This window comes from Symsagittifera roscoffensis, chromosome 6 (assembly GCF_963678635.1).
Source record: "Symsagittifera roscoffensis chromosome 6, txSymRosc1.1, whole genome shotgun sequence".
In the NCBI taxonomy this organism is placed as follows: Eukaryota; Metazoa; Xenacoelomorpha; order Acoela; family Convolutidae; genus Symsagittifera; species Symsagittifera roscoffensis.
Window position 1 is genome coordinate 3,176,602 of NC_087067.1, and position 20,770 is coordinate 3,197,371.

General features: G+C 35.7%; 1 protein-coding gene across 1 annotated transcript in view; it reads right to left on the bottom strand.

Annotated features, from left to right (window-relative positions):
- LOC134848134 (probable phospholipid-transporting ATPase IIA) overlaps nt 1-10,665 on the bottom strand; it is a 61,196-nt gene extending 50,531 nt beyond the window's left edge. The window contains exons 1-6 of the mRNA XM_063865490.1: nt 10,544-10,665; nt 6,406-6,556; nt 6,002-6,115; nt 5,122-5,268; nt 4,348-4,521; nt 3,379-3,544 (exon numbers count right to left, since the gene is read on the bottom strand). Coding sequence (XP_063721560.1) covers nt 3,379-3,544; nt 4,348-4,521; nt 5,122-5,268; nt 6,002-6,115; nt 6,406-6,556; nt 10,544-10,665 — 874 coding nt within the window. The remainder of the gene's footprint in view (nt 1-3,378; nt 3,545-4,347; nt 4,522-5,121; nt 5,269-6,001; nt 6,116-6,405; nt 6,557-10,543) is intronic.
- Between the last annotated feature and the right edge of the window lie 10,105 nt (nt 10,666-20,770).

Below are 20,770 nucleotides of genomic sequence, written 5' to 3' on the forward strand. Positions count from 1 at the left end.
GGTGTGAAAAAATAATTAGGTGTGCCCCTGCCATATCTAGTTGCAAATGAAAAAAAATAAAGGCATGGAAGTTTCTCCTTTTCAATAGATAGTTTGATTAATCAATTAAGCATTAGTCGTAGAAAAACGTTAAAAATGTTCACTAATTTTTTAGGAGGAAAATAAAAAACTAAGACCTAGGAAAAAAGTATGAATAGCTTTGGCAATTTTAAAAAAAGAACATAAAATCAGGCTGCATTTATCTGCGACAAGAGCTGATTTCTCATCTCTGCTGTAAACTCGTCTTAAACTCGAAAAGAGTGAACGGAATAAAGGCCGCAAGAACTGTTAAAATATGTCCAACTTGGTTTCTTTAGCTTTTGCTAAGGGGTTTTCAGCAAAGCTCAAAAACTCACTCTAAGCCATAGTTTTGCATAGCAAAAAAACTCAATGGTTTTTATGTTTTCTTTCCTATAAGCCAAAGCTTCATTTTGATAACAAATTTGAATTTTTTTTTGTTTTTGTCATTAAAACCGCCTGTTAAAGAAAACAGTTTGAGTTGTCGCGTCACTTTCTTAGCGCAAAACACATCATCTCCGCTGCCAAAATAGCTAAAACCGCGGCAAATTTTTGATCATTTTGTTTAATTGATGCTAGTTGGGCTTGAGTTGTCTCACGCTAGAAAGAAAGACTATATTAACGAGCCGAATTATATTGATTGCATGGCCTTAGTGTGTCCAGAGACACAATTTGTTCGGCAGTGTTTTACAAAACATCTTGCTTTCTAACCGGGTTGAGTTCCCAGTATTAATCATCGATGAAAAATTGTTAGTCCATTTTTTATAACTTTTTCATGGACGTTTCCGTATTATGCCATAGATCAATGTATTAGCCAAGATTTATTGAAGAACTTAGATGAAAAGCAATAATTTATCGATGATTTAGCTCTACGCTACCGCAAATTCAACGCTGCGAAGTTAACGCTACCGCAAATTTAGCAATAAAAAATTGCTAATTAATCATTAAAAATCATCGCTAATTATTAAAACGGAGGGGGGGGGGGGTTCAACTGCTGTGGTAAGCGGCGAGGGGGAAATTTTCAGTTTTTCTAACTCGGTAATTAACTGCTGAAAAATCATCGCTAATTCAGCGCTAATTCATTGCTATTTCATCACTAAAGTTTTCGGATTATCAAGCTCTGAATATGTGCTAATTTAGTACAGAAATTTGCTAATTGGGTAAGTTTTTATCGCTCTTTCTTTGATGACGATTACTGATTTACTAATTTCGATGGTTAAACTGCAATGGTTATTGCAGACCAAAACTTTGAAAATTTAAGACCAAACTCTCAAAGAAGTGCAAAAGCACGCAACAAATTTTTTTAACCCCATTGAACATAACTGCAATTCATGAAACTATCCCAATAATTACAACTTTATCATCTTGTTTCAGAACTTCTTCTGTTTGAAACACTTGGCAATTATTTTATCTTGCATTTCAATAAAAATGACTTGCGATAACGAGCAACTCAATTTTTTTACGCATTGTGCAGATAACTTGAAACGTTTTAATTTATTTCGAGTTGAAGCAGAGTTGAAGAGTTGCCAAATGTAAAACCTTATCTTTAGACAGGTGGAAAAATGTCAATGAACGCCCCGAAAGTTGAAAAAAAAACATTACCTGTTTTGTTTAAAAAAAAACGGCAGAAGTTTAATTTAGAGAACCATCAATGGCTTTCAAAAGTTTGAGCCATTTTGATAAAGTCAACCAAATTTCAGAAAACAGGAACAAAAAATGGGAAATTTAAAAATGAAAACTACGAAACTAGAACTAGTTCATGTTTTTTGCGCCATTTCTGCTTTCGTAAATGGAAAGGGCAACTTTTCTATGTTTTAGCGCATGAGTTTGAAGTGAACTCAAAAAAGTTTATAAATTTCTTACAAAAATTGATACGAACGAACTTACTTCTGTATTTGTAGAGTGCTAAAAATATCACCACGACCTAATTAGGTGTCTTCACTACATTCATTTGACGCTTACATTACGATGTCAAATTGTGCACTGAGAAGGCGAACAATTTTTTGTTTGTATATTCCTGTATTCCGGAGACAAAATTGTACACTTGTTCCGAATTGTAAAGGGTTTCCAATTACAACATTTCCGTGGACCCTTGTGCAAACACCTTTAATGTAAATTTTGTGAGCCCATTTGATTTATTAATTCAGCAATATTTACCTTGAAATAGTTAACCTCAGTTTGTTTTCATTCTTTCAGTATTTGAAATTGGAAAAAAGTTCTTTTTTCAGTATTTGAGATCAGAAAAGTGTTTTTTTTTCTGTATTTGAGATAGGAAAGTTAGTCATTCTTTCAGTATCTGGGATCGAAAGTGTTTTTCTTCAGTATTTGAGATCGGAAAGGTGTTTTTTCCCCAGTAATTCAGATTAGACTGAAGACCCTTCAAAAAAATTTTAAATTAAAATTGTAATTTGAAGACGTAACAATTTGCGTTACTTGAATCCCCAAACACAGTGCGGATTCTACTTACAAGTTGCGGATTGCGCATACAATTTGCGGATTCCACTTACAGTTGCAGATTCGGCAACAGCTCAATTTCACTATACCTATATTTTATCAGCTGTTTGCGGATTCCACAAGCTGTTCCAAATTTCACAAATACGGTTGCGGATTCCGCATATTTGCTTAATTTTGGAGCAATTTTGAGCGTTACAGTGTTTTAGCGATTAATTGTGGAACCCCCCAAAACAGTAACGAAGATCAGAGAAACGTGGCAACGTGGCGGATTCTGCGACAGATCGGATTTTGGCTTGTTGCAGAATCCGTTTACAATTCACAAAAATCACAGTTTGGCCTCGTAATGTAGTGATTTTTGTGTGCCTATAGTCCGAGTTAAATACAGCTTATGTCAATTTTACCGTGCTTGTTATCAAACTTCGTTTGAACGAGATGGAACATTCGTTCAATGAGCGAGTGACAGAGTCAAAAGTGTTGCTTGCATTTAGATTTTTTAGCAGCCTTGCTGGTTCAAAAAAATTCCGAGAGCAAAAAAAAATTTGCGGTTGCTCAAACAAAAAGAAATTGAACTATTCCGCAATCGTAATTACAACTGAGAGGACTTCAAAATTGTAGCAACTAAAATCTGATGCGAGATTTTTTTTATGGATGTAATTATCAGGCAAAAAAATATCTTGCTTGGGTCAAGAACGGTCGAGCACATTGTTTTCGATCGAGACACTCGAAACATATCTCGCCTGGGTTGAGCACGTGCCCGGGTTATATTGTCCCCGGGGTATGGCATCGACCTTGGTTATACGGTCTCTTTCATTTTCAAAATAAACCTAATGAATGAATTAGGTTAGGCTTAATCAATTAATTACGTACCTGCAGTACCACTAGCGACCACGGTGTCTTTCCAGAGAGTGTTCTCGACGTTGAGCGATATTTCCTGTTTGCCTCCGGATCCATTCACCACCAAGTTGCCAATGAAGGTGTTGATGTCCAAGTGTGGTTTGTCGCAATACACATATGCATGGGTTGTAAGAAGTTCCTGAACTCAAAACCATTTGCAGTACAGCGAAGCTTTTTCACAAATTTTCATGCTTACAACTGATTGATTTATGAATAAAATCACTTTCAACTCAAATTCTTCAATCGAGAGTTTCAAAAAAAATTTCAAGTTGTTTAGATTATGTTCCTCGTAATGTATTTATGCCCATCACAGCCTTTTGATGTATCATCGTTTACAAAAGCTGCTTTCGAAATCAAAATTTTCAGAAATCAAAAGGATCGAAATTGATTTTTTTATTCGAAGAAAAACAAAATAGTCTCATGAGAGGAAAAGATATGAAATCTTAGTGTTTGCCCGCCATTTAACTGTTCCATGTGGAGGGCTGTTAGCTACGGTAAGCTCTCTGATACGGGCAATAAATCACTAAATCCTTAGCGAGTAAACTTTCAAATTACATCTAGCTTAAAAACAAAAAACTGATTATTAATCAACCTTAAACGGAATTTCAGCTATTTTTTTCACTCTGAAGCCCTTATAGTCGTGAATCGAATTATGAAAATTGAGAAAAAATTTTTAAAAAATACAGACATAAGAAAAATACCTTCTGCTCTACTTGTACAGCATAGCTCTTGGGCATTTGGATCTCTTTAACTTCCTTCCACCCTATGCTACCTAGTAACGACTCTCCACCCCTCCCCCACCCCCCTATAAAAAAAATCAACTGTTAAGCATATATGAAATTCTCAACTTAGTAACGAATTTCCCTCCTTTTGCAAAAGGGGGAAAATAGTTAAAGAGATCCGGCCATTTTTGTTTCTTTTTGCTCTATCTTTCACGCATACCTGGCGTGAGGCCATGTTCTGGGTGGGGGAGGGGGCCATTCTGAGCTTCCAGTCTGTCTCCCCGTCCAACTGGTCTGTGCGGACAAAGAGGGACCCGTTCGTCTCGCTGGATCTCAGCAGAACCATGTCAGCCGGCACTCTTTCGTTCTTCTCAACTTGGATCACATCCGATACCTGAAGACCGGTCGCTACTTTCCGTTATTTATGCAGAAGAAAAGTCAAGAAATCCTAGTGGAACCAGATCTAAACTAGTATTTATCATTGGTTACTATTGTTACTTTGTCTTGAAGTATACTTTTTGTAGAGGTCCATTACTTGCTTTTTGAACTTTAACATGAGTTATTTGATTCGTAAGTTTGGGCAAAGTGGTTCGCTTATTTTTCGAAAAGTATTCGTATAATGGGACTGCAATGTATGACATAAATATATTTATTACCTTTGAAAACATAAGTAACAGAAAGTTGGAAAAACAAATTAATGAGCTTAAAAAACGAAAAAAAAGTGTTACAATTTTTGACTGACATAAAAATAAATATCACTGTAAAGCTCATTCAATTTTAAGTTGTTTATTGCTCACCTTTTTCCAAAGATGACCGAAATTACAAAAAATGAATTAATGTATACATTTTTATTCCGCGGACAAATGAAAAAATGAAAGCTTTAATCAAACTTTTAACACTTCCGGTAATTATATATTAGTCGTATTTTTTTGAATGTTTCTTTGCTCGGACTTTACGTGCGATAAAAAAGGAGAATTCTTCCTTTCGCACTTACTTTGATGTCTTTGCACTTGACCTGGCTGTATCCCGTGTGACTTTGTGTGACCTTGAGATAGAGTGCATTGTTGATATCCTTGTCTCGCACCCACCTTCGGATATCGTCTGCAGCCTCCCGCAGAAGAGTCACGAACAGCACGAAGCCCTGCCAAAGATGACGTGAGTAAAGAAAAAGAGTTCCATTGCTTTTTGACACGAAAATGGGTTACTCTCAATTTTGATGAAGGAATGGCATTTTTTGTTTTTGTAAAATTTCAACGAAATTTCTTACAATTTTCTAAATGTTAGTTTTTGTTACTTTTACGATTGTCCAAGTCTTTCGGCATCAGATTTTTCTCAGAATTTGTTTATTTAACAAGGCGTTTCATAGGTTTCTGCCGAGATGAAACTCGAAATTGAATCACAAAATATTTGTTGATACTGTAACAAATCATTCTCATCAAGGAAATCTATTACTAAACATCAACGAACCCCATTCCTTTCGATAACTTGTTTTTTTTCGCATTTGAGTTTTGTTTGGTATTCAGTTACCAACAATTTGTTAATCGATTCCCCTTCGAGTGTTAAACACAAACTTAACTTTATCTTATCTATGCATTACTTATTCACTCGAGAGAAACATCAAAAGGAATGACGATACCTTTGATTGTAAACATACCGATTTGAAAAATAAACTATTATGATTATATTATTGTAGTTATTATGATTATTATTTCAATTATGATTTTAAACAGAGAGAAGAACGTCCGTGAGATGATTATTACAGGATTTGAAAGTGAATTATTTATGCCGATTATGTTATTGTAGTTTATAATGATAATTAATTCAATTATGATTATAAGTTGTTTTTGATGGTACTATAACAATGTGTTGCTCACCAGGGGGGCCCAGTAGGTGAAGATGTAGTTGACCTGAAGGATGGGGATGAATTGGGTGATTGCGATGATGAGGAAATAGAGGTTGAGGAAGTACTTGAACTGGTGGAACAAAGTCTACACAAAACAACAAACAAACAAACAAACAAACAAACAAACAATTATTTCAATTTAAAAAAAAGTGACAGTTTTTGTATATTCTACAGCTGAAATCTTTTTACAAAAGTTTGGAAAAAAATCAATTTTTTTTATTTTACTGTAGATTTTATCAATTTTGGCTTGTTTAGCGCCTTGAGTAGCTACCTCAAATAGATTTCAAGGATTTAAGAGCAAATTGCTGGTTTGTGAAAATTTAAGACTGGCATTTAATTTATTTTCCTAACAATATCAATAAGGTCCACTCTTACGCATGGAATGAATGAGATGATGGAGTACTTCTGGTTTCTGATTTTGTTTTTTGGGTAATTTGGGCCGGACTGGTCCGGCTTGCCCAAAATGACAACCCTCGTCTTCTTGGGTTTGGGTGGACACAAACGTCGGCACTGATTGCGGAAACCTCTAAAGTTTTCAGATATTTCATCAATCAATTTAAAACTTAGCTTAAAAAGACAGCTCGTATCAATCCAAAACTCGGAAGGTTTCGAGAGCATTTAATTAGTTTCAGATGGTTTTGAATAAAAAAATTGTGTTTTTCTTTCCTTTTAAGTGGGACGATAATCTGCCTCGACAATAATTATTAGTGTTTGACCACAAAATGTACGTAGAAAAAGAAGCCAATGGGACCAATCATGAAGAACTAGGGCTATTATTGTTTTGTTTATAGCCAAACATAGCTGTAACGAAAACCAAAAAGCCAAGTAGTAATACAAAAAAAGCATAGAATGAAATCTCTCGGGCTCAAAAGAAATCGTTCCAACCCTGACAGAGTAAAAGAGTTGCACGAAATCGGATACCCCTCCCACCAAATAGAAACTGAGAGTGCTAACTTCGTGAAACTCACGGAACGGATAACAGAGCTGATTCAACACGGGTTTGCAAAAACCCAGACCCCTGCGACCTAATTCCTCTGTCTCGTCTGCTTAAGTGATAACGCTTGCCAGTAGTTCATTTTGCCAAATTAGAACTTAGGAATCAAACCTCAGTATGTATTAAACCCAGTTGAGGGAGTTTTAAGTTTAGAACTCCAGAACCCTGGGCCCTATTTTTGGTTCTATGACCTACATCGATGAACCCTATTCCTGAGACCTCTTCTCGGGGCTCACTTGAATGGATGGAGCCAAAAATTTGGATGAAAAAGGGGCTCTTTTCCAGTTTCCCCCCTCCTTTGATATTTTCTGAAATTCAATATATGAAAGTCTATTTAAAATGACTTTTCATATTATGAACTGCAGTTAAACGTGTCAGCGTGAACAGGTGAACAAATTTTAGCATTTATAACATGCACAAGGCTGTGTGAACAATTTTTGAACAGTTTTATCTTGTAACTTTTCGAGGGAGGTGGGAAACTGGAAAAGAGCCGGAAAAGGTAGTGGCAAAATATACGTTATGCGTTTGAAGTTCAACTAAAATCAACAGTTGAACGGAAAACTGTTGGCAATTGAGAAAAAGTACTCCATTAGATTAAAATTTAAAAAAAAAAAATGCAATTTACGCATATTTAAGAACAAGGGCATTTTGATCTTGTAGCGGCAATCAATTGTAAATCAGACACCAACTCCAAAAAAAACCAGAGAAAAAGCCCAGCAGTGACTCCTTTTGGTCCAAATCACCATTCCCGAAAACGCGTTGATAAACTTTAAACATGGGTTAAGTTGAAAACTATTGATTAGACGTGTGTGATACTTGGTAAGTTCGAGATATCTCGAAAAATTAAATGTCGTTCTTCTGGCTGTCAATGTATTTTTTGTGAAGTTGGTCTGATTTATAAAACATACTTAGTTAACATTTTCCTCCTTTTCTTGAAAAACGGAGTTAAAACGTACTAGGATTTATTTGATGTTGATGGAAATTTTTATTTCAAAAAAATTTCATATAGGACTCGATTTCATCGTGTTCTTATTTTTACCGGTTTGGAAAATGAATACAAGATTTTTTATAAGACAGTCTAGCTATGCGTGATTTTTTTTCTAATTCCCTAATTTAAACATTTTTAACGAGTCCCTTAATCAATTTTGATATACTTCCTTTAATTGTACCACGCCGGCAATATGACATGTTGTTGCGGTTTTTCTCAAAATGTCTACATGCAGCAGTTCTTGAAAGCACCTCAGAAATTAGTCTAGCTGGGGGCAAGTCTTTGGTGACTTTTAAGTTGTGCAGTGTTTACGGCAAAACGCCATCAGACAACCCAAAAACATATCTCATCTTTCGTATATCAATGTTTCAGGTAAGTTATAAAATCCCCATTTCAATTTAGATGGGATACAATTCCTTCACGGATTTTACCAAAAGTTTTGCCCAAAAACCCAAGCTTAAACTAGCTCAAACAAACTTGCTCCGAAAAAATTTCAGCTAACGTTAAAATTCAAAAAACAAGTCAGTTGTTTTTCCATTTCCACGCTTTGAAGAATTGTTCCCAAAGGTCTGTTGGCAGACTTGTTTTTTGAAATTTTTTTTTTTGAATTTCAAAAAAAAGTATATATGACCGTAAAGCTCGTTGAATTTCAAGATCACTTTAACATGGCAATTTTTTCGGTGACAGTTTTACATAACCCAATTCGGGTGAACTGGAGAATAGGTCAGTTTTTTATTCCGCTGAGAAATCTGAAACAATAAGTCCACTTTCGAAACTAGAAGTCGATAACGTTTTTCGTGACCTTTGTACTTTTGCTGTTCTTAGAGGAGTTTGCATTGCTTTCAACAAAAAAATGAAATAAATTTTGAGAAAAATCAAAAATCAAGCCGCAAAAAACTCAAATTTGAACCTCAACAACTAAAAAACTTGTCCTTGAAAAAAAACTCACAAAAAATTACCAAGACTTTAAAAGAGTTTTAACTACGTTCAAGAGTCTCAAAAAACTTGTCAGTGTATATATATATATATACCTGGCAATAATGTAGCAGCAATCGCAGTTGAGGAGGTATAGAGACCCCCACTTATCAGTTGAAAAATCAAAATTAAACCAGAAAATTTTTGGTGCGAATTGTCTAAAGTTATGAAAAAAACGCGTGCAGTACTATGAGAAGTACAAAATTGTTAAAGTTCAAGAGTGACTTAGCACAATAACTGCTTCAGAACGGTTTATTCAGCTTAGTTTTAGAAGATTTATTATCGAATTTGCTCGAGTCTTTGAACAAAAAATTGTATAAATTTCGTTAACTGCTGAAGAATTGCTTACGCTCAAACATTTAGAAAACAGATTTGAAGAAAAGCGTGTTTGTATTTAATGATGCTACTTGGAATTTGCTTGCAATTGCGACTGGAATTTATTTTTTATGATTTTAACATGGTTTCAGAACTTTTTTATTAAGAAAACAGATGGCATAAATAATTGTTTTCAACTGCTGGCATGATTTTTTGTAGCATGTTTGAAAACATTCCGATAAAAAAATTGCAGCTAAAAAATCATCAAAAAAAATATTCAGATCAAAATACTCAATGAACAAAAATCAGCTAGACTGTGTGGATCATGAAAAACCTTGAATGTTTGACTGCCCGGTAATATATATAGAGTAGTTTCAAAGGTCAATAAAATTTTCAAAAAGTTTAAAGCGTTCTTAAAATGCCATCATTTTTTTGTTGAAAAACATCTTTACCCAGACAAGTAAAAAAAAATTTTGGCTCTTTTCCAGTCCCCCCTTTCAAACTCAATTATGAAAAGCTTATTTAACGTTGACGTAATGCAATGAAATTTTTCGTGGTGAACAAATCGACAACTGTGAATTTTAAATAAGTTTTCATAATTTAAATTTCCGAAAAAAGAGAAGGGGAAACTTGAAAAAAAGAGCCCAAGACTCTATTGCTCTTTTGAAATCAAACTATTACAATTTTAAAACTTTAACAAACCCCCTCCTCACTTTTCAGTTTTGGAAAACTGCTTTAACTTTGTCATAATGCAATCACACTTGGCAAAGTGAAGAAGCTAACAATTGTTAACAGATTTGTTCTTTTTACCATAAATCGTATCCTTACGCATTCAGCCATAATAACAGGTAAAACAGCTGAACAGCTTTTTGAATGTCCTTGGTGTTATTGAGATGTAAATGAAAATATGGTTTTTTTCCAGTCCCCCCCTTGATATTTTCTGAAATTCAAAATATGAAAGACTGTTAATAATGACTATTCATGTTATAAACTGCGTTAAAACATGTCAGCGTGAACAGGTGAACAAATTTGTACAGCATTTTATTATGCAAAACGTCGTCTGAACCATTTTTGAACAGGTCTTTTCTGTAATTTTACGAGGGGATGGGAAACTGGAAAAGAGCCGAAAACATATATCTTTTCACATATTTTCTTATATCACCGAAATGAATACAAGTACTATTAAAATAGTAAAATTGAGAGGTGGGGGGGGGGGGAAGAGTCGTGTAGTGTATATACACCTGGCGATAATGTTGCAGCATTCGCAATTGAGGAGGTATAGAGACCCCCTCTTGCAGCAGTTGTCTCTGATCTCCCCCTCTCTGTCCACCAAACTCGCCCTCTCTCCGTAATAGTCCCCCATACCCTGATAGGCGATTCACACGAACCACGTTTTTGTCTCGGACAAACTGAATAATTGATAATAATTGACGATGAAGACAGTTTATAATTGTCGTTACTGGATAAGCGATTAAAATTTGGCTCTTTTCCTGTATGGTAAACAAACTAACTATTGTGAACAATTTTGTTCTGCATACGCATTCAGCCATAATAACACGTAAGACAACTGAAAAAAAAAATGAATATTTGAAATGGGGGGGGGGGGGTGAAAAAGAGCCGAATTCAAAATCAACAAAATGATTGACAAAGTATAAAGACAACTTCAGGGATTCTGCGCTTCCAAAATAAAATATTGAAGTTTGAGTAATTTTCTAGTACAGTAACTTAAGTTCTAACTTCTGCTTTAAAACCACAGCCACACCTTGTTTTTCTGTGAAGTTGAGAAGCACCTGTAATTGAATGAGTCAGAATAGGAGTTTGACTTAGAGCATGGCTTTGGTTGAGATCTTGACAGAAGTCAAGTTGTCCAAATTAGCACGCTCTATTTATTGATATTTCGTTTTTTATATAATGAAAACAAGCATCAAAAGAGTTTACCTTTAAAAATCTGCTCAAAAAGGAAGAGAATCTATCAAAATCAGAAAATTTAACTACACTAAATTTGACTCTTACAGCAATTTCTCTACCACAAATTTGACTTTGCGCCCCGGGTCAAGGTCCGCGACTAATTTTTCGACTTTATCGGCCGAAAATCTATATGCTGAACAGGCTTTCTAACATTCTTTTCAATTTAAAACAATCGAGTAATTAAAATGAGGTTCACTCGGAAAAAAGCAGGGCTCTTTTTCCCTTTCCCCCCACCTCAGACGAGCTTCAATTTTTTAGTGTAACGAGTGGTTTTACGAGGTTGATTATGAAGACCAAATATGTTTGTCATGGCCTAATTATTCTATATGTCAATTTTTATAACAATCAGACAATGTGGTCAACAAACTTACTTGTAAAAATTTGCAGGTGGGGGGGAAAGGAAAAAGAGCCAAAAGCAGGACTAAAATAGAGCCAAAAAATTGATGTTTTTGCATCACTGTGGAAAGCTTACATTTCTGGCTTTTTCCACTCCCAAATTCTCACTGTTTATTTTTTTTCTAGTTGTTTTGCTTGTTATTATAGCTATCTGCGTGATGTTAAGATGCCAGGTAATAACAGCAAATCTGTTCAAAATTGTTAATTTGCTCACAATGCCAAGTTTCTTGGAATTATAATCGTGACAAAATGGTGTAAACTGGGCTTGCACATACTTTTTCTCTGTTAAGAGTATACCAAGAAAAACGTGTTTCTATTCTGAGCTGATCGGACACTCGGTAAAAAATTTATTTCAAAACTATCGCTTTTTTGATAATAGAAATTGGTAGCATTAACAATTATCATCTCTCGATAACAAAATCAACAAACTGTTAATCGACTTTTTTATGCAACTAAGACAAAAAACGTAACCGTCCGCATAATCAATTGACTTTTCTCAACAACCGCCAGGTTATTCTTGACAGTAAAGATCGAGAACAGGCGAGAGCTTATCGATCGGTCGCGTAAGTTCTCGTTCGTGTAATTCGTTACGGTTATGGAGCGTGAAATTCTTTGACTTTACTCTTGATAAAGCGTAGTGGCCTCTAGGGCTTCCCTCGTCTACTATCCAGACTAGAAGTAGCTTGCCTTGGGTGCGTCCCTCATGCTTGAAGGACCGAATGCTTGAAATTAATTTTAGCTTCCTTTGAGCCAATCAGAATTGAGTATTCAAAATCTCAAAGTAAATCGCGAAAATCACAAAGTAAGAAAATAAATCCAGGCAATTAAGGTTAATACTGACCGATTAGATAATAAGCAGATGAGTTGGAAATAAATTGAATTTGTTCTAATCAAAACATGTGTTTTAGTTGGTTTACAACATCGAGAAATTAGAATCTATAGTCAACTCTTGATTAAGACGATAGAGGAGACATTTTTGCCGAATTTTTCCCACAACATCTGAGTTCGGTTTAAAAGACCAGTTGGTAGTCCTTAAGACATAGGAAAAAATCCACTTACAGACTCCGAGGACATCGGCGGATTTTCCTTGAGTGCCTGTGTCAGCAGTTCTGTCTCCGCTGCGAACGTGATACCACTGAACAAACTTCTGCAACTCTATTGGCAACAAATTTTACTTGAAAATCTGTTGAGTCAAGTCATTTGTGCTGTCTGTGTACGTGAAGTCTCCAATACGGGAAATGTCACTGCCTTACAGATATCAACTCTGAGACGGGCCGCGAGTAGTGCATGGGAACACTCGAGCTCTTTTAGAGATACAAATAAAACTTCTGTTTCTGGAGAATCCTTGATTCTTCCACGCAGAAAAACCACAGCTCGGAAGACCAGCTTTGAGCTGTCTCCGAACAAGTACAACTCAGCGCGATCAACTGGACTAATAAAACAAGTACAAAGGATTGTCATCTGCTCCAATTTAGGCAAATAAGAAAGCCATACAAAAGTTTTTTCCTCGATGTCATCAGGGAGGACTCGCCATTTAGCCTCTAGAAAACGCACATGCTTGGGTGCAAACAAACCCATCGGATCGGAAACCGATAAAACGAAACTATGAACGGTGTACTGAGTTACCAAACTGCTTCGTTCGCGATTGACAAACCGACTAAAAACTATAGTGTTTTTCTTGGTCGTCCCACTTTGGAACCAACACGTGTCGACTGATCGGGCCATTCAAACTTTTTCAAACTACCTGCGACGATTGAATTTTCGGCGTTGTTAATTCCGCTACTATCTTCTTTAGGCTGCTTACAAATTTCGTTAACTTAAAACCTCCTAAAATTAATAAGCTAATCAGAAACACACTTAACTTAGACTTATCGCCAGGGTATTCCAAAAACTTCAGACAGACTTCCATAATAAGTTTATGAAAGACAGCAGAAGCTAGATCAGAAACTTCGCCTGATTTTCACTGGCAGTTCGGTGAAATGCAGAGTTTGCGCAATTAGCTAAGTCTCTCGCGCCAAATATGTTTCGTGTGTTTTGACATATAATGAGGTGTTCTTCATAGAGCAGGCTCCGCTGATAGAGCATGCTAATGCTGTCTGAAACATAGCAGAACATAAACGAGTTGTTGAATTAGGTCGAGAACCACTAGCAGCGAGTTATTAAGTGAAGTTCCATGAAATTTTGATGCTTTATTCAGAGTGCAATTCTCCTCGATTGTTTGGCTTGAGAACCGGGTGATGCTGCAAAATAACTTGCAAAGGGTATGATTATGCAGGTCAAGAGGCGGAATGGTGATGATGTAACCTTTGTCGAGGTCATTTTTTATGGTGCTAGAGTACTACTGTTGCGTTGCTGATTATCTTTATGCTTAAATTTAACTAAATGCCGGCTCGACATCAGCGGCGAACGTTTTCTTCTGTGACCTGAGATTGGGCTGAAGCGCTATCGCACAGTGTGAATGCGTTAAAACTATTCGATTCTGACGACGTTTGTAGACTTAGTATCAGTAGTAAGCCTGTGTGTTTTTCAATTGAGAGTTCTTAAATTAAAAACAGCATTGTTAGTGACATTTTTTGTTCATTGTAGCTTGCTTCACTACTAGTAAAAAAAAGTGAGGGGTTTGGCCAGACTGATGAGGTTGGATCCCAGACGTCTTTGCATTGAAGCCACTTGATGTGCAGTTTTCTTCAGAAACATTAAGCCGATATACTCAATTTGCTTCATGGAGCAAAACATTGTGAGTAGCCATAGAGCCGTAATATGGAAATTTATTGCCTTTTTTTGATTTTAACTTGCTGAGATGGCGTCTTTAGCTGGCTACCCTGCAATTTTAACTCGCTGAGTTGCCTTTTTTCCTGAAAGCGATGCATTTCCACAAAGCGTGGTTGCCTTTGCACATAATGGACGCAAGAAATTGAGACGTTTTGCTTTTTTCAGTGCTAGAAGCGAAATTTTTGGTCACCGTTTTTTTTTGCTTGGCCCATCTACTTCAGGCTAACAGTTAATAGTTCATAACTGCGAGTGTATTTCGGTTTTTTCTTTGAACCACTCATTAAAATTGATAAAATACGGACTAATCCAACTTCATTTTACCGCATTCATTGACCTTGATTCCTTCAATTTGGGTGGGAGCTAAGCATAGGTCTGGCTGAGCAAATAATTACCTTTTGACTCTTCTTCATAGGAAAAAGTCTCGGTTATCGATGCAACCCAATATACTGACTATAAAATACTTTGTCTTTCAATTTTCCTTTGAAAATTGTATCTTTCGAAATATTCAAATTTTTTTCATCGATTTTTAAATTTGCATGATATTGTCTATTTTTGCGCTTACAGTAAGAATTAGCTTTTCTTCGTCCTTAAGTCAAATAAAAACATCTCGAAGATCAGAGTCATATTATGATTTGAAACTATTGGAGCGATGCTTTGTTCACTGCATCGAATCGTTCACTGTATCGAACCAAACAGCTATGTCTCTACTTGATTCAAGCATAAGGTTAACATGATATTAAACGTTGTTTCTAGAGTTAAAGGAGTTGGAGTTTAAGCTGAGACCGTGGATTACGATAAGCGGTTGCAAAACACGCGACCCGGATTTCCAAATCAGCGAGGAATGAACCTGCTTGTTAAGAAAAAAAAATAGACAACTTGCTTGATTTGAGGCCATTGGGTTTTTTAAAGTATTTTTCAACAATGTTTAAATTTTTCCTGCCAATCAATGCGTGTTTTAGCGTTTTTCTACAAGTTGTGTAGTTTCTTGCAAAATCATTAGATTGCCTTAATTTAAAAAAAAAACAGTTGGGTTTCAGAACAAAAATATCCATCGATTTCAATTTGTGATGTGCGTTTTTTTTAGTATTTTTTTTGTAATTGGTTGCAACATTTATTTTAACCTTTACTTTAGTTATATTTGGTTCCCTTATTTTTTTCACAAAGAGGTTTCCTCCCACAACTTTATAAACGCGTCTGAAAGTCTGATTGTTGGAACTCTTTTCAATCGGATATCCTCCTTGATCTTAGAACACCCCATCCTTGACAATCCAGCATTTCAGTTGCCTTGACTAACTTTTTAAGTTGTCCGCTCGAACGAGAATCGGTTTTCCTGTTGCGAGGAACAAGTCTGCACTCCTCGTGAATATCTGATCGTTTTGTTCTTTCAAAGAGTCTACAAAAAAACGAAGAAATAATCCATTTAACATAAATCACTTGATAACTTTTAACTCTGCTGCGGAAGCTTTGGAAACAACTAAAACTAAGGAAATAATCGCAACGGGTGCAATTTTATATTTTTGTCTCTTCAATCAAAAGTGGTGCGTATAATTTTTCAAAAAATGACCCATAGACAGGGGAGAATCTAAGATTTTCTCGAAGGAGGCGGATTTTCAAAAATTTTTTAGTTCGACCGAATTGATTTTCCGAGCGCTGCTAGAACACTATAAAAACTCTTTTTCTGCAAAAACCTTTACACAGCAGCCAAATTTTTGAAAAAATAGGTCAACAATGCCATTTTTGGGCAGTTTTTGGAAATTTTTGGCCAAAAATTGCGTTTTCCGGCGCGCACTCCCTTCAAAATTAGTATCTATTGGCGCCAAAGGCGCCTTTAGAAAAAATTTAGGGTTGGTCGGCCAAAAATGGATTTCATAGAACAATACCAAAGGGGGAACCTTTTGGTTGGTGAAAAAAACGCCCCCCCCCCCCCCCCCCCCCTAAAACCGCCCCTGCCCATAGCCAATGTTTCCCGATACGACAGATTTCTCCTGATAAAAAAATAGTCGTGGTGTCTAATTTCTTAAGGGTATCTAAGCAGGTACGTTAATAAAAGGTTATTTTGACCTCACCTCTGAAGAGCCATTCGGTCTGCCTAATTTCAGTTCGGCTGATTGAGTTTGAGAAAGATGTCTTGAATATGCGAAGTGAGGGCTGCCATCGGACAAACACCATCAGTGGGAAATTTCCATTCATTGCGTTTATATCCAGTTTCAGAACACGTAAGGCGAACTGACTCGTTGGTAATGCGATTGGTTGATTTTCGTTAATAGGGTGAATTTATACAAATTGGTCTGAAACTATCAAACCTTTCAAATAATTACAGCAGATATTGCGATTACACATCTCATGGGGAAAAAACCACGGATAGCAAAATATAGAAATAAAAATTTTCAAAGCTTTTCTTTGGCTCAGCTTCTATGATTCAATTTTTTCCATGCGCTCATATTTTGTTGAAGCCGCAAGGTCAGGTTAGAGTTTTATCAACATTTTATTATCATTTTATAACTTCTTTATCTAACCCAATTAGTATTAATTCACCAGAGATTGGTCCATTAATCATTATCCGTAACTGTTTGATATATTTACAGTTTGCAATAGAATTAAGAAACCGCCAATCGATGTAACGGTCGAACACGTTGAAGGCAAAATAAACGCATTAAAATTGTGAAATGACTGTTCTGCTTCCAATGAATTTAGTTCGACGGGAAATAAAAGAAGCATCGTCAAATTTAACTACGTTTTAAACTTTTATATGGAAAACCATCCCATTGTGGGAAAAGCACAGTATTCTTCACCTGCATATCTAGGATTTTCTCGAAGGGAGAGGGGGGAGTTGACTTAAGAAAAAATTTGAAATTTTGTCGACTTTTTGTAATTCGACCAAATTGATTTTCCGAGCTCACCCAAAGCATATAACCATTTTTTGTTTAGTTTTTATAAACAAACTGAAAACTATTTTTATTTGTTAAAACAAACTTGAACGCGCTTCTTTTTATGATGCTGTCTTTTTATGATGCTATCTTTTTAAGATGCCAACTTTCACAAGTGTTCATCTTGAGTTTTTCACTCTGATACTCAATTATTCTCACTCCGGAAAGATAAAACCCAAAGACCTGATATAGTAATCATACTCGAGATCATTTTGTGTTTCATCCAAACTGTCACTGACAACGACGGATAATTTCGAAACAAATGGAAAAACTGGCATCAACTGCAGCTGATTCTTTTTTCTGGGAGTGCTCAATTTAAGACCATGAATTTCGTTTAAGCAGAACTTGAATCCAAAAGTTTGGCAGTATTTTTCCGCATCTGGTTTTGAAACATCAAATGGCAGCGAGTCTTGGTATGTTATTTGAAAATCTTCATAACCGTCACCCTTTTTCACAGTCATATAGTTCGATTCATTTTAAATCAAGAGAGATATTTTCAGTTGTTATGCATACATTTAAATCGGAATCGTCTACAATGAGGGCTAGGATTGCTCGCAACTTTAAGTTCGTTAGGTGATCTTGTAACAAATTGCTCGTTAGCAAAACCAACACTCTTGTTACACGAAAAACATCTCGAAGTGTCTTCAGCAAATCATGAACAAGTCTGAAGTCCTTTGAGGCACTCAATTTCAATCTATCGTCAGGAGACTTATGATTATGAATTGAGTATTCCGAGAGCATAATATCGAATGGAAAATTCTCCAACTTTTTGAGAGCGAGAAAAAACCGATTCACATCATCAGCACAAGCTGCAATGTTCAGAACCTTCTTCTTTGCCGCAAAATTGATTGCGAAATAAAATTTATTTTTTTTCGACAAATATGCCAAATATGTTTTTATACCGAGTCAGGCGCGGATCTAGGAATTTTTTAGAGCGTTGGAAAATTTTGACCGAAAAATCGCGTTTTTTTGGCGCGCGCTCCCCCCTCAAAATTAGGCGCCTTTAGAAATTTTTTAGGGACAGTCACCAAAAATGGATATTTCAAAATATTACAAAGGGAGGACCCTTTGGGTCGTCAGGGGGTCGAATCCCCGAGGGAAGGGAACGTACCCCCTTCCCCAAATCCGCTACTGTACAGAGTAGTGGGTTTATGGAAGGGGCGGAAAAAATGGCCAAAAATATGTAAACTTATGAACAAAAAACCTGTTGTTTTTGGCTCTCGCTCCCTTCAATTTTGGCGTATGTTGACGCTGAAGAGTTTCTTGACCAAAAATGGATGTGATAAAGTGGTACCAAGCGGGGGAACCCTTGGATGATCAGGGGCTCAAATTAGGGGCTTCCGAAAATCAGTTTGTCGAACTCAAAACAAAAAAACGTTGACACACTTATTAATTTTTTTTGAAAATCAACCGCCTCGAGAAAATCCTGGATCCGCAATAAAATCAAATAAGACCTTAAAAAGAGGTTTTGGCTCTTTCATTTAATATTCCCTAGCCAGCCTAATAACGAAAAAACTCAAACCATTTTATTTTTGGTTAGGGGGGGAGGGGCTAATTCACTCTATAGTTTATTGGGTCCGTTGAATAATTTTGTTTTTGCTCGGCAAAATCGAACCTTAATTCTGTAAGGAAGAAGATAACTACTTTTATTTTTGATTACATCATTTCTTTCTTGTTTCCAAATGATAATGGGAATTTCCAACTCGTAGCTCCCAATTAATTTTCGCAGAAACTTGCAAGTTGCCGAAAAATGAAACAATCTACGCGATATTTCTCTGCATGGTTTGCCGCGGTTCTTGATATCGTTTCCTGATTGAATAAGAAGTCTGCAAATATATTCTATAATTTCATTAGGTAGAATTTGAAAGAAACCGCTGTTTTGTTGGTCATTCTCCTGTTCTTGAACCCATTCCGTTTGGGCCATTCAAATCACAGTAACTGATATCCTCTCCCCGACCCTTTAAAACAACAAACGTGTTTTGCCTCTTTCTGTATTTTCCTCAGTTGTAAGAATTTCTCTTGAAATATTTTATTTCAAAATTTTGATTGTAAAAAAAACTTTAATTTTGCGCATCTTTTATCTCCAAATTAGTCCTCGCAAAATCACAGACTGTTTGAACGATTTAAGCTTGAAGTTTGAAAGTTGTATTGGTTTGGACTCAAAGTGATGAAAAAAATCTTGCTTGGATTTTACCAAATAAAATGCCGTGCAATTTTTTCTGGGAAATTTGGGTCCAAATTTTCGCCCATAAATTATTTTTTAGCTTTTTTAGTCCAATAAAAACTACGCCGAAAATTTTTTTCCAATTGAGCGACAATAGTACAAGGAGCTTCTTATGTAGCCCAAAACAACTTAGGGGTGTAATCTTCTCAGCTTTGCGTGAACAACTTAATTATTGTTCGATAGCCAAAAATTGTTATTTTTACTGTATAAAATAGCAACTTCTATATTAAAACTATTTTAAGCCTTTTTGCGTCACTTTTGGAAGTTATAGACTTCCTTAAGTTTATTGGGCTACATTAGACGCTCCTTTTGAACAAAATTTTTTTGGTGTATTTTTCGGTTTACTAAAAAAGCTGAAAAAGATAGTTTTTGGGGTAGAATTTTAGGCCTGAATTTTTCGAAATAAATTGACCACAAAGTTTCTGATAAAATCTGGCAAATTTTATCTTCATCTTTTTTTAATCTAAAATCAATCTAACTTTAGAAACATAAGTTTTTGTTTTCAAACATTGTTCGTTTTGTCTGTATAATCTAAATCAGCACAGTACATCATAAAAAAACTTCAGATGATGCGAGGGATAGACTGGGGATGGGGAAGTTCATTTTACCAAATAATAATTTTGTCAGTATCAGACTTCAGCTGTCTCGTAAGTTTACCAAACAAACAATTTTTTTTAAAGAAAGTTCATTGGGATATATGTACATGTTGGTTTAGTTTATCATTTGGCTACTTAAAAATTTTCAAGGTTATGTTCACTTCAATTTATTGATAAGTTTTTTACACAAGTTTTATTGGACTGAGAAAAGTTTTTAATTTTTTTTATATAGGAGTTAAAAAAAGATGCTATGACAGGAAACTTCAGGTTGATTAAATTCGCTTGCCAAGATTCAAGTTCAAGCTTTAATAATTTACCAGCTACCAAATGCAAACTGTGAGGTAAAAAGATACAAAATACTTGGAGAGGTCATCAAACAGAGTTTCTGTTCATTGAGTGCTCCTCCCTTCTCCTAAAAAATGTTGGAGAAGGGAGGAGAAAACATATCTAGGCAAACAATTTTCGAGCACAATATAAAGAACGCCTTATCTATGATATAGTTGTCTTTAAAATTTCGAAACCATTCAAGAAACTCTTCTCCGTCAATTGTTGACTTTATGCCCGTTGCAAATCGAAATTCGAAAT